This window comes from Toxorhynchites rutilus, chromosome 3, assembly GCF_029784135.1.
Source record: "Toxorhynchites rutilus septentrionalis strain SRP chromosome 3, ASM2978413v1, whole genome shotgun sequence".
In the NCBI taxonomy this organism is placed as follows: Eukaryota; Metazoa; Arthropoda; class Insecta; order Diptera; family Culicidae; genus Toxorhynchites; species Toxorhynchites rutilus.
The window spans coordinates 57,422,848-57,437,778 of record NC_073746.1 but is presented as its reverse complement, the minus strand read 5'-3'; the positions used below and the strand labels follow the sequence as shown (position 1 = coordinate 57,437,778).

Below are 14,931 nucleotides of genomic sequence, written 5' to 3'. Positions count from 1 at the left end.
TCAAAGGGTGGATTAGAAGTTCAATCAATGAACAGTTGTGCGGGACGAAGTTTGCCGGTCAGCTAGTAGATTATAATTTTGCGGATCTGGAGAAAGTATACAAATTGAAAAAAAAAAAAACGTTTATTTTACAGAAAAAAGGGGGTCTCCGTAGCCACATTGGTTGCGCGTTCGCTTAGTAAGCGATCGATCGTGAGTTCAAAACTCAGGGCCCTCATTAACCATCTTTGTGTTGTTACAGAATAACTACGTCCGCGCAACAATCATCAGCGATGGAGATTGATTTAGGTGAATCAGGCCATGTTGTGAAGACGTTAAGCCAAAATAAATAAATAAATATATCATTATTTGTTCATCTATCTTGTAACTGTAAAACAAAAATTGAACGGACAAAAAATGTGCATAATTAGAATACTAAAGAGCTGATGAAGTGAGGGGGTTGTGCCATGGCGTACACGGTTCCAGCCCTTCTGGTTATATGAAACAAAACAAAAAATCGATCAGATTCTGAATTAGTAAAGATGACGCTATCGAAAATTCCTGTAGATTGGTGGAATGCCTCGTTTATAGACACGGGACATACATTCGTGAAGAAAACAATGGGAAATGCAACTAGCCACAACTAGTAACATTAAACTACCAAGACATCAACAACTTTTAGCAAAGAATATGTAAATGGTAAATGATAATGGTTTGTCTAGTCGAAAATATGATCACGGTTTGTCCACTGTTTTGAATGCTCTAATTCAGCTCACCTGTGTCAAATCAGGTACTTAAGGTGTTTATAAAAATATATATAAAATTGTCTTTTTCATGATTTACAGTAGTTCTAGAGTGTATTTTTACGGATTCACATGTTTTAAAGGTCCACATTCTATTGGTGTCAATACGCCCCTTATTTGAGATAATTTTCAATTAACCATCAGATGATTATTTGACACAAATTCAGATCTTTTCTGGATTATAACACTTACAAATATTGTTAACATCGTGCTTGCACATCATCTGTATCAGATTTATATAACTAAATGAAGTAATTAATGGAGCTCGATGACCTCAACTCTGATCGTGGTTTGTTCGACTCACTGATGTTGGTTTATTCACATGATTACTATGGCAACCGCTTGACGCGCTGCAGTTTGTTTGTTTTGTTTCGATGTTTCGCGTAGGAGCAATAAAATGTCTCTGTGATGAGCGCTGTTCATCTTTAAAATCTTCAAGAAAAGATAATATTCTGGAGAAAGCCCAAATTATGAATGGATCAATATGATGACAATAAACTCAAGCAATGAGAAATGGAAATTGCATTTACTTGAAAATTCGATTAGAAATTATAATGAGTATTGTTAATGTAACCAAGTTACAGTCGCTATAAATCAATGTACGAGGTCTGTTTAAAAAAACAGAAAACGCAGTGGTCAAAAATTAACTGAACATTCAAAATAGCCGTACTCGACAGCATAAGCGAGAGACATGAGTACCAACATAATGTCACAAAAAAAATCTAGAATCTAGATATAGCGCCTTTTTTCTAAGTTGCGTTAGGGTCACCATGAAAAAAACTGTTTTTTTACTCTAACTTTTATATCTCGAATTCTACATACAAACTGTCTTCGAAAGAATTTTAGAGCTTACTAATACAAACATTTTGCGATGCAGAACTTGTCAGTATCTCAACTTCACTCACAGTTATTGGTATCTCTTCCCAAAAAAATACGCTCTCTTCAATTGCTTGCCATTCTTTCTGGGGCAAACATAAAACAAGTTTGTTGACGGAATTTGAAAGAACAAATTTTACTCTATATAATATGTGATTTTCAAAGATATGTTGATTTTTGTATTTGAGTAAATTGAAATTGAAATCATGATTTTTTTGGTGAAAACCCACCAATAGCTTTGAGCAGGATTAAGATATTGACAAATTCAGCATCGCAAAATGTTGGTCTTGATTAGCTCTAAAAGTCGTACGAAGACAATTTTGATGTAGAATTTTAAATATAAAAGTTAGAGTAAAAAACCGGTTTTTTATGATTACTCTAATGCAACTTAGTTAAAAAACAACTTTGTGGGAGATATTTATTTTTTAGACAAAAACTGTCTTCGACAATGTTGTTACATATGATAGACTTTTACAAAGATGTTTCAAATAACTGGGACTACAATATTGTCGAACTATTTATGTTTACCTCTATCTATAAAGATAAAAAAATTAGATTTTTTATTTCATGGAAAATTTTGATCATCCTATATTTGATAACATAAAAATGAGCACTCTATCATATGTAACATCTTTGTCTAAGACAGTTTTTGTCTAGAGAATAACTGTCGAGCTCTAAATGCTACTTTCCACTTAAATGCATCTCCTGGACCATTGTGCAATAGAGTAAGAGGCATAATATCATCTAGACTAGAGTTGTATAAACAGATTCAGATTTCAAAAAGTTGAATTATAAAAAACAATTTTCATGCAAAATTGACGATCAATTGTTAAAAAAAAACAAATATACAAAAGATTCAATAGTATTTTGACCATTTTCCAAGTGATTTATCTTCTTCTTCTTCAATGGCACTAATATTCTCAGAGAAACATCACCATCTCAACGTAGTAATACTTGCGTCATTTGATTAGTACTTAGTTGAGATCTTCTGAGTGGCAAGCGATTCGGAAAAAAATGTTTTGCGAAAAATCTCCCGTCACGGGATCACATAAGCAATTATTCATGTTGTGAACGAAATGTTTCAAAAATGATTTATACACGCCCGTTCAAATATTAGAAATCTCAACCATATTATTTGAAATAATATTTTGAAAAGTGGTACCTGGGTGAGTCGAAATCATTCCGATTACTCTGATGACGCTGTCCGATGGATGACATTGCCCGGTCACCTCGGGCCGCTGCCATCATGTAGGTCCACATATCGAATCATTTCATCAATCGCTCGTTTGATTAGGAAATACACATCTCACTACCAAACACCGTTGCAACACTCACAAATATTTTTTTCCGTATTCCTCTTAATCCCACAACAATCGGATCTGAGCACTTTACCACCAATGTCACAATTGGATTAACTTTTCACTCGCGCGAACCCCAACCGCCGAACCGCACCCAATGGAAAATCAAATCAAACTTTCCCTTCGAAAGTTTTCCCCAGTTTCACTTCCAAACCGACTCACTGCTCAATCTAATCTGCACTAAACTGTAATTTTCCCAGTTTTTTGTGCACAACCATTAAAACTTTTGTTTTATTTCTCCTATCTCTTCGTTGCGTTTCAATTTTCACGTTTTCACATTCTGCCACGACTGTCCCCCGCACTGTTGATGTTACTTGTGGCGGGTGTTTGGAATTAGGGCCAAGGCTTTTGCGCCACACACGTGGTACAGTGATGCGGGCTCCAAAAAGTCTACTGGTAGCTCCCAATAGAGAGCCTTCACCATCTACACGTTAGTCGTCGTCTCCGTCGTGTCTTGATAATTTTTATGATGTTGATCTGGAAATATGGTAGAAAAATGATTTACTGATGAGCCTAAATGAAAATTAGTAATGTTAAGCATTGATGTTATTATTTCATTTTGCAAATGAAACTGTTAGGATTCCTTTTATATCAACCCAAAACCCAAAACATATTATCCGTTTACGTTGCACAGTTGTTATGTAATCGGGTTTCTAGAATGAAAGTCTCTGGATGTGTCGACATTCTTTTTTTACTTATTTGTGTGTTTTCAATTTGAAAAAAAATCATGGCAAACATATTAAAAAGTGTCTGGTATTTTTTTCTATTATTTCCCTAGTCTTGACAAAAAATACCTGCGGTGAAACTCAATGGCGCCATGTATACTGATGTGACGTGCTATTGGCAGAATTGGATGTTCACTGCACCTTCACCGAAAGCCAGCACCTCTAGCTCACCCACCTGATAACTCGATAGAGGGCAGCACATTTTCCACCATGCAAATGATGATATCGATCAGTTATACTCCGTAGCGGGCCCCATTCCGGCGAATATTTCAAAACCAATTCAAACGCCTGCATCTTTTCACCACATCTGTGCGCTTCGACTGCGGTTGGATGCAAACTGGGAAAGCAATCAGTTTTGTGGGCAGGATGCTGGAGTGAAATCCATCGAAGCAATATAAAAACGGATGAAACCGAAACAATGCACACAATTTATTGGTGCAAGATAAATCTTAGTCATATCTAGAGAAAAAAGACGGGTGGGTAATGTCGGGGACATAACCGGAGTGACGTAGGACTATACAAAGGGGACAGCTTTTGTTAAATATATATTTTAAATATATTGTTTTATTTTCTTCTCCTACGTGAATACCTACCTATCTACCTGAAAAATGGATTAGTTTACTGTTTACTCTTTATGAATATGTTGATGGTTCTGAAAAGAGCCTTTGGTGTTGTGTTTTTGTTATCACTCGATATTCCCATCTTGTTCGGTTAAACCTTCCTGTTTAGCTATTGCGTTTGCCACTCGCCACAGCTTTCACAGTTGGAAAATTTCTTCCCATCCAGCTTGTGACATGTTGTTCAGTAAATTACATTTAAGGCGACGTGCCGGAGAAATACTTTGCCACTCACTGAAACTATTGTTGCCTTGATGAGCGCCGAACCTAAGCTGCTCTGTTCTTGATGCGAGTTTTCTGATTGTCGTGAGCAGCTTTGCAAGCCAACTCGAGCACTCCGACGGCCAAAACTCTATAATCGCTGTTAGGTATACTGGTGCTCCGGCACCAATCCGTTCGGCCTAGTTACCCTTGCGGAGCAATCAGTGAATGCGACCAACAGGGAACTGGAGACCTGCACGGTTCGAGTGAAACTTTGCCTTTCCCTTAACTTGTCCTCCTTTGTTACGTCCACGATGCCGATGCCGTACAACCACACGGGTATACGGTTTGAAAGAAAATAAGATATTTTTTTGGGGTCCGCGTGTTTTATACTCTAGCGGTACACACTCACAGGATAGAGACAAATCGGCAGACTCTGCCAGAGGGGCGAGTCCAACGAGACGAACGAATGAGCGTTAAAAGGGAGCGAAGGCAAAAAAATTCATTCATTACGATTTGTTCGCTCGTTGGATTCACATGCAGGCTAAAAAGGGTCCTTTTCAGGATCACAAAATTATCTTCAATCTAAAGAGTTTATTGTTTTATTATCACTCGATATCCCCATCTTGTTCGGCTAAACCTTCCTGTTTAGCGATTGCGTTTGCCACTCACCACAGCTTTCACAGTTGGAAAATTTCTTCCCATCCAGCTTGTGACATGTTGTACAGTTCAATGGCACGTCGCATTACCACCACTCAGTATCGGATTGGAGGTAATTTTAACCTGTAATTGAACATTTGGTACAGTGTCGACTTTCAATGTGGGGTCATAATTTGGACCCCGAACTCTATGTTTACAAAAATGTCCAACTAAATATGTCGCATTACAGGTCCGTCCAATTAGCTAAATGTCGAGATAAGTGTAAATTACTGTACTTTCAATCTAGATGCAATTTAAGAATTGGTGAAAATCAATAAGCTAAGAACAACAGCCAAATTCACATACTCATCATATCCTGGCAAACAAATTATGAAAAAATCAATTTGTGTTTTATTATTATTTTGGATAATGTTTTAGAAAGCATTGAACTGTATTTCCTAAACTCTTTTTTGGAAGGTTTAATGGCCCTGAAAAGCGCCTTGTTTTATGGAATGGTTCCAATTTAGAAAACTTAGTACTCGTGGTTTTGAAAAAAACCATTTTCGAACGCCCTCGATGCCGCCTTGTTCTGGATTTGCCACCAAAGCAGTTTGTATAAAGAACGAACTTTTTTCTTCTGCTACCTGATGCCGTTTTGCGATTGCGTTTGCCACTCGCCACTCGCTGCAACTGCCTGTTGTCTTGATGTCCACCGAACCGAATGTGTTCTGTTCCGAATGCGGGGTTTCTTATCGTCGCGAGCAGCTTTGCCAGTTAACTCGATCACTTCGGCGGCCGAAACTATATAACGCCGGCTAGGTGGACAGGTGCACTGGTACTAACGCGCTCGGCCTAGCTACCCTTGCGGGGAACTCCAGATCAACACGGTTCGAGCGGGATTTTGCCTTTCCCTTCACTTTTCCTCCTTTACCATGTCCAGACATGGCTTCTTGGGTTGGTTTGTTGATGTGTTGTGATGCGAACCGATGTGGTGTACGGTTTGAATGAGAATGATCGTTACGGAAGGAAGGAAGGTATTGTATTATAGAGACTTTAAACTTTTTCAGTTCATTCGTCTCTAGCCTTGAGAAAGGCCCTTTGAAAACTCTACTCTACTCTACTCCAGCGCTACCACCTCCACCCTCTTGCCTTGAGAAAGGCACTCGATTCCTCGCCGTCCAGCTCGTCCAGCAACGATGTTGTCCAGTCGGTGTCCACACAAAGAATGATCGTTACGGCAGCGGAGCGAGGATTTTTAAGCTGATTGGCTGGCTCGAGAATTACGCATGTGTGAGACTGCGACCAATGTTTCGTTCATTTTTTTCTTTTTCCTTTCCAATCATGCTTCATTCTATTTCGCTGCTGCTCTGGTTGCCCGTTTTGGTCGGTACGATTTGAGGAGCACAAAATGGACCAATCAAAAATGGGCACATAGTGCATTTTGACAATGCTTGATATTTCACAATTATTCAATTATTTATCTCAAGAAAAATGAAATGTTATTCGTTATGATAGATGCGTAGATATATTTCCTATCAATTGATGCAAAAACCTTTGCGATCTATTGAGAAATGCTCGAGTTATAAGCGTTCCAAATCTTGCATTTTTTCCTGCTTGTTCAGTGACTAGATTTCCATTTTACCCCCTATATCATCCGGTTAGACGTAGTCCTACGTCAAAATTGGACCGAAGTCCACGCTAGATTGAATTGAATCACGTGGTGATCATTCACGTGAAAGAAAGTGTAAGCGAGATTTCAATTTTCATTGTTCTTATATGGGCAACTAATGTCCCGCTGTTTGTCAATAGAAGGACCGCTTTGACAAATTAGAGAGAAAATTGTGGCTGAAGCGCACCGATAGCTACAAAAAGTTTGATTTAGGGCCTAAACAGAGTAAGGAAACTCTTCCTGTTTATATACTTTTTAAAAAAGAGTTTTATTAAATTCCTAACCTACTTATTCCCTAGCCGACGTCCAGTGTGAGAAAAGAGAGCGAGCCACATGGCTGTGGCCTTTTTATTATTTCATTCTGCTGGGTATGCATATCGCATACCGCTGACGATGGATGTGCCGCGTGGCGTGGTATACCGGCTGGATTTCCTAACGGCTCCCCTTTTAGTCGAAAGTCGTCCTCGGCTTTCCTCAATTATCTTGCTGCGGTATGAACTTAACCCTCGGTTTCTTCTGAATATATTCATCTACAATGTCCTCCATACTACCCGTTGGCGTGTCTCCCTTGATAACGATTTTGGTTCTATTGCATGGTGGAAGTATGTTTTTGATGACCAAGGTGAAAATGATTCCAAGGATGATTAGAGTTGTAACGGAGAATGAACCAAAGGATATCCACTTGAAGGTGCGCAAACTTCCGTGTATGTTTGTCGTCGTCAAGTTGAGCTTGTGCAGGTGTTCTCGATGATTTAGATGAAGTTTCTGTAAGTAGTCTAGAGGCATACGATTGATGATTTCAGTGGCGTTTACCATTAACCCGGTGGTTGGAATAAAAGACGTTGCAGGTCCTTCAGCGTCGAGATTTGTATACTCCTCTCCATTTAGGTGGATGGTACATCCGGAGAACTGAATTAAGAAAGATCCCTGCAAGTCTTTCGTGTGTTTAAAACAGCTTGAAGACATAGTCATGTTTGCATCATTTACAACGATATTGGCGTCGTTGATTTTCTTTACAAAATTTTGACCATACGTTTTCTCAACCATACATTGGGCAGAACTTCCACTCATTAGTTGTTGAATGCATGCTCCTGCTACTTCTAACTGCGACTCTTGGCAAATGTAAAGTCCTCTGGTTTTAGGACATAAATTTTGCATATGGTAAGATTTGGGTCCTTTTAGATAGTAGTTTGAAGATAGATGAACACGTGTACCATTGGTTATGACTGGTTCGATGTAGTGTAGCTCATAAATTACATCCTTAATTCTTGGAACTTTTAAGGTGTAGATAATTGAATGTGAGGTTCGAAGAACATAAGCGCTGGCGATATCCAGAATAGTGCCGAAGGAATCTAGTTCGAAATTGTTGCTGGTGAGAAACTGTTGTGCTGCGAAGATTTCTTCTGGGCTGATGAGGCGGCTGCTTGGTATATTAAACCTAGCTAAAGTTATAGCCTCCTCTACTATCTCTAAATTCTTGATGAGCTCATCTAAATTAAATAAAAGATTAACTGATTCAAATCCGTCCATTGTTTCATTATATGACTTGTAATAGTCGGTAGCTAGCAAAGAGATAGTTTTTGTTAAGTTATTGATTCTTTCTTCAAATTGCTTGTTAATTGCTGTTTGCTTATTATTTTGTTCAATTAGTGTATTGGTAGTGGTATTAATGATTTTCAAATCTTCGGCATCCGGGCTGCCTGATATATATTTCCAGGCTTTTCCTAGGGTTTCCCATCGTCTGAATCGTCTAATATTTGGCGTTTTCAGTTTTTCAAAAGTTATTAACAATTTTTCTTGTTTAGATTTTATAAGTGGGCTCAGGATGTGTCTATGTGTTATCTTTTCATTTGCAATTACAATCAGTTTTTCAATAATGGATTCAATAAAACTTACATTTACACGGTGGATAATTCTAACATAGTTATGGCTTATTCTCGCAGGTCCTAATGACACAACAGCTAGAGGGTTTTGATTTAAATCGTGTATGCGGACATCGCAGTGTCCGCCCTGGAGTAGTAGACATAGTCTGGAAGGAAGATCATATAAATGAGGGGTTTAGATAGGAGATCTTTTGATGCTTTTCTTGTGAATTTTGATGTTTGTGTCGTCGGTCACTGTCTTGTCCGTTTCAGTTTTGATGTTTATGAGTCGATATCTGTGTCCGTGAGGCGTTGGATGTGCTTTACATTTTACTAGTGCTTGTCTATTTACCAGTTTCTTGAAATCGTCCTTTGATATTATGGGTAATTTAGAATTGCGATTGTTTGCGTCTAGGGATGTATTGTCTCTAGCGGTCTGAAGTGTTTTGTTTTTCGAAAGGTTGATTTCGTCAATGTTAAGGGACGATGAATTTCCAAATATTATTTCTCTAGGTGTGAGTTTTGTCGTCGTATGCTTTGTCTCGTTATACAGGGTCGTTACCAAGACTAGGCCCTGATAAAGTGAAAGATTTTCTATTTTGTCTCTATTCGCCATAGACATTTCGAGCAATGTGTTGTGGAAACGTTCCACAATTCCGTTGCCATTACTGCAACTCGCGAAATGAAGAGATATACCAAGTTTGTGTAAGAATTTGTTAAATTTTGCATTTCTAAAACTTGTGGCTTGGTCACAAGTGATCATTTTTGGTAGGCCGAAACTTTTAAAGTATTCAGTCAGAGTCTCCATTAACTCATCGGCAGTTTCATTTTGAATCTTGTAAATTTGCGCGAACTTTGAGAACGCGTCAACGAGGGTTAAAAATTTTTCACCCTCTTTGACATAAACGTCTATGAAGACATTTTCAAACGGTCTTTCATAAATTCTTCTACCAATCGGGATTTTGAACGGTTTTCGTTCATATTTGGCAAATTTGCAAGATTCACAGTTTTGTACAAATACCTTGACCTTTGATAACATCCCTGGGAAGTATACAGATTTCTGTAGCTCACTGTATGTGAGTTTCCATCCTCTGTGGTTAAAATTATGACATCGTTTGATGAATTCCTGTTGGTCCGCTGATGACATCAAATCTGGAAGTTTGAGATTGGAGAAGTTAATTTTTAAGGTCTTGCTAAATGTGTTATTAATTATCCTTCGACACGACAAAGAAATGTCGAGTGGCGCAAAGATACCGTTATTCGTTGTTGGATCCAGATAATCCTTCAAAATCCTTATTAGGTCTCCATCTGAATATCCATTTCTATGAAAAATGTGTCTTACTTGACCTGGAAAAGTATTATATATTATATGTGGGCTCTTAGACTTATCCTTAGTAATTTTTAATATAAGCTGGTTCTTGTATTTGTTGATAATTTCTGGACCATATACTTCGTGATTTTCAAAGCATTCGCTTTCCAACGTTTGAAGATTGAGTTCCATGCGGGGAATCCTGGAAAGCCCATCCGCGACTACGTTTTGCTTTCCTTTCTTGTAAATGATTCGAAAGTCGAACTGTTCCAGATAAAGCCGTTGTCGGGTCACTCTGCCAGTGGCGTCTGTCAATTTTAGCTCTTTTGTTAATGGTTCATGGTCCGTGTATATAGTAAATCGTCGACCATAGAGATACGGCCTAAACGTTTTCGCGGCAAAATATATCGCTAAAAGCTCCTTTGAAGTGGCTGAGTAATTCTCTTCAGCCTTTGAAAGAGTTCGAGAGAGATATGCAATAGGTCTCTCTGTACCATCAACCAGTTGCGATAACACTGCCCCAATTGCTACGTTAGAGGCATCCGTAGTCACAATAAAAGCTTCGTCAAAGTTTGGATAGTGTAATAGCAAATCCTTAGTCATTATATCCTTTAACTGTTTAAAGGCTGTTTCGAAATCATGAGTTACATCAAACGTTTTACCTTTTCCGCGTAATTTCGAAGTCATTGGTTTTGCAATGGATGCAAATTTTGGTATGAATCGGCGGTAGTAAGATACGGTTCCCAAAAACGATCTCAACTCCTTCAATGTCCTTGGGATTGGCCAATTTTTGATCGCCTCTACTTTCTTTGGGTTTGGTTTAACTCCTTGAACAGTAACGAGGTGCCCAAGAAATTCAACCTCTTTGCGAAGAAACTTCGACTTATTGCACTGTACCTTTAAATTGGCTTCTTTCAGAGTTTGCAAAACTTTAGTGATATCTTGCAGATGATTCTCCAAGGAAGGGGAAAAGATAATGATGTCGTCCATATAGACGAAACATCTGATACCCAGGTGTTTCCTCAATACAGAGTCCATCAACCTTTGGAAAGTAGCGGGCGCATTCTTCAACCCGAACGGCATGCGAATGAATTCGTATTTGCCATGATCTACATTAAAGGCAGTCTTGGGAATGTGAGCTGGTTCCACTTCAATTTGATGGAAGCCGCTTGCTAAGTCTAACACGGAAAAATATTGAGCTTTTCCTAATCTGTCAAGGATCTCGCTGATTTCCGGTATAGGGTATCGGTCAGCGGGTGTGACTTCGTTTAGCTTGCGATAGTCAACCACAATCCTATATTTCTTTTTGCCTGAATTGTCGTCTTTTTTGGGTACGACCCAAATCGGAGATGTCCACTGTGATGAGGACTCTTGAATAATCCCGTTGTCTAACATCTTCTGAATCTGTTCAGAAACAATTTCTCGAAGGTGGTATGGGTACTTGTATGTACGCTGATGGATGGGTTATTCATTAGTCGTGTTTATAGAATGTTTTACCTCATGAGTGAAAGTTAACATTTCGCTTTCATTGAAAAATATGTCTTTGAATGGCTTCAGGGTTTTAACCAGTAGGCGGATTTCTTCTTTGTTTAAATGATCGGCAGGAAATTTTAGTTTACCTGTACTGCATTTGTCTTCCAACAAGTAAGGATCATTATCGAATGGTTTTAAGTTGTGATTTCTTTTCTTTCCATTTGCAGACAGAAATACTGTTGCCCTGTTATCCTCGGCTACATATAAGCCAGGATTTACAGTGACATTTGAGTTGATATCTGTTTCATGCTCAATTAAAAATGTGCCATTCGATGTAGTACAAATCTCACCAAGTTTTTCACGACACTCGTGGAAATTTATGTTTGAAGGATAGTACTTTGTGAAAGAGTACTCTCTGTTACCAATTTTTAAAAAATGATGTGTTGTATCAATGATTGCGTTCATGCGCGCTAAATTTTCGTAGCCTATAAGGCCATCGAAAAATGGATGAAATTTAAACACGTGGTATGGCAATTTTTCACTGAAGGATTCTGCAAACAAATTAGCATGTACAACGCTATCTATTACAAATTTACCATTTTTGTTTGTTACAACCGCAGGATTAGATACCTTGCTAGCGGTTTTGACATGTTCCGGATTTATATACGACTTATTGGCCCCTGTGTCGACCAGAAAGTTTAAATAACCTTTCGAAGTCGTAAAACGAATGTATGGTATAAAATTCAAGTTCGAGAGTTTTTCAATCTGACCACGTGAAAATTTAGTTCATTGGATTCCACTGCGATATCTGATTCGTCGTCATCGTCATCGTCATTGTCATCGTCCGAGTCATTGTCCACTATGGCGCTTTGCGCTCCATTTGATTCATTATTATTATGCTCAACCCGCGCTCTGTATTGCTGATATGGTTTCTTATGTTGTTGTTGTTGTTGTTGTTGCTGTTGCGGTGGGGGTTTATTAAAATTTAATTTACTTTGGTGTGCTTGATTTCCGAATGCTTTTGGTTTTACCGTCCCCTTTGCGCGTGTCTCGGCGTTAGCATTAAGCATAACTGCTGAGTGTGCTTCATCGAGTGTAGAAGGTTTAGAATTTCTAATAATGGACGCAAGTGGCTCCCCTATATTGTCCAAATATTTTGAGACTGTTATCATCTCGATAATTTCGTTTGGTGAAAGCGGGTTCATTTGAAGATTAGCCTTCAACTTAGTATTGATTTCTTTAACCTCGTTAAAGAATCTCGAATTGTTTTTGTCACCATTTTTTTGGATATGGAATAAAAGTGAAAGGTTAGTAGTAAAATCTCTTTGGTCACCGAAGTTTTCGACCAAAATTTTCTTAATCCCCTGTAAAGTACTGGGATTCCCGTTGGCACATAGAATGGTGCGTGCCTCACCTTTAATTTTGTTTCTTATTGCTCTGAGATAGAACATGTTTAATGTATCAGGAGCACCCTTTCGTCCCTTCACTTTAAAGGTATCGTATAATTCGTCAACTTCTTCCAACCACGAGTTTAATTCTCGTTTGTTGCCCGTGAACTCGGACAAATTTTTGATGGGATCTGGCAGGCGATAAAGATCGTCATTCTGCCCCCCGGCGAGCATTGTTTTAAGCTCCTCAACCGTGTTACGGAGCTGCTCAATTTCACTGCACTTTTCGTCTGGCATTGTTTCGGTAGTTAAGTATAATTAAATGTGTGTACTTACACGATTATTTCCAGCATTCGATATGCTGATATGTAGGCCCCGAGGAGGCGGGCAATAGTTGTCGTTCTGCTAGGGGCGATGTCCAAGCGATGCTCCAGAATGATTATTCGGTGCTGCTGCTGGTGATCACTACTAAGCTTTCACTGTCACTTTGTCACTTTTTTTTTCTAAAACCTCCTGATGGGTATCCTACCGGCTGCGCCAGTAAGGAAACTCTTCCTGTTTATATACTTTTTAAAAAAGAGTTTTATTAAATTCCTAACCTACTTATTCCCTAGTGGCCTTTTTATTATTTCATTCTGCTGGGTATGCATATCGCATACCGCTGACGATGGATGTGCCGCGTGGCGTGGTATACCGGCTGGATTTCCTAACGCAGTATTTAAAGATTTTTTCCAGTAGTTCATTTTCGGGTATTAGGAAAAGGTCAAACAAAAAGCAAAGGCACATTTTTCCACAAAGGTTCGTGACCTAATCGCATCTTGAAAAACATTGTTTCCGGATTTCGTCCAATCATTTCGATGAAAAATCAGTTACTACAGCAGTGCCCCCAATTGGCAAGGTTTGCTAGTGTTTATCTTTCAACTTCTTGCGGTAGTGTTTACAGTGAAAGACTGTTCTCTGAAGCAAATATTGCCCAGATAGGCCGGAAACCATTTCATCTCTAATTTCTATAACCAATGGTGCCGATAGCCACCGGCCAGAATTTATATACAGGGTCTTTCAAATTGAACACAAACGCAACAAATTATAATAACTTGTACAAAAGTGAACCGATTTTTTTTAACGGAAATGAAGCTTATTTTAGGACATTTTCGATGTGATCACCCCTTCTTTCGATAAAGCGTTTTAAACGGTAAACAAAAATTTTCATGCACAATTCTAACATTACGACTTCGATGCTGTTGAAAATCCTAGTTATTTCTTCTTTAAGTTCCTCCAAATTTTGTGGTTTATTAACACGTTGAGCCCCGATTTTTTATTTGCCGCGCTTTAGATTCAGCCACAAATTATCCCCAAACCATAAAAATCCCATTTTCAAATCAGCGAGTCCAAACACTAATGTGGAAGGTAATCCCATGGGTTTCACTATTTCAGGAGAACTTCTCTTATAAAAAGAAATTCAACATGAATAGAATTTAGGTCTCCGTAGCCACATTGGTTGCGCATTCGCTTAGTAAACGATCGATCGTGAGTTCAAAACTCAGGGCCCTCATTGACCATCTTTGTGTTGTTACAGAATAATTACGTCCACGCAACAATCATCAGCGATGGAGATCGATCCACGGTCGAAATAAGAACTATTCATCCATACAACTGCTCTGCTCTGCAAGACACATCGGGCAGCTGTTCTATTAATAACTCAACAATGATCATATCAACTGTCTCCGCTTTCCGGTCTAACTGGATAATGGAAGAACTGAAGGGATACTCTTACGCCTAAATGGCTACTGTGTAAATGTACCATATGCAAGCAAACCATTTGTCATGACAATTGTCATGCGTAAATGCGAAAACAGATTAGAAACATACGGTATGAGGCATGTTGTCGACGCCAACCTCTCTCAGTTTCTATTCTGTTTTCGCATTTTCGCATGACAATTGTCATGACAAATGGTTTGCTTGACCATATGCAATGGTATAGAAGCGAAATACTCTTACGCCGAAAAATGGCAACTATGTAATGTGTTAATTT

The 14,931-nt window shown here is 38.7% G+C and overlaps 1 protein-coding gene across 1 annotated transcript in view; it reads right to left on the bottom strand.

Moving 5' to 3' along the window:
* Window positions 1–14,931, bottom strand: part of LOC129774829 (cyclic nucleotide-gated cation channel subunit A) — a 342,729-nt gene that overhangs the window by 199,414 nt on the left and 128,384 nt on the right. The window contains exon 2 of the mRNA XM_055778838.1: window positions 2,821–3,493. Coding sequence (XP_055634813.1) covers window positions 2,821–2,918 — 98 coding nt within the window. The 5' untranslated portion in view covers window positions 2,919–3,493. The remainder of the gene's footprint in view (window positions 1–2,820; window positions 3,494–14,931) is intronic.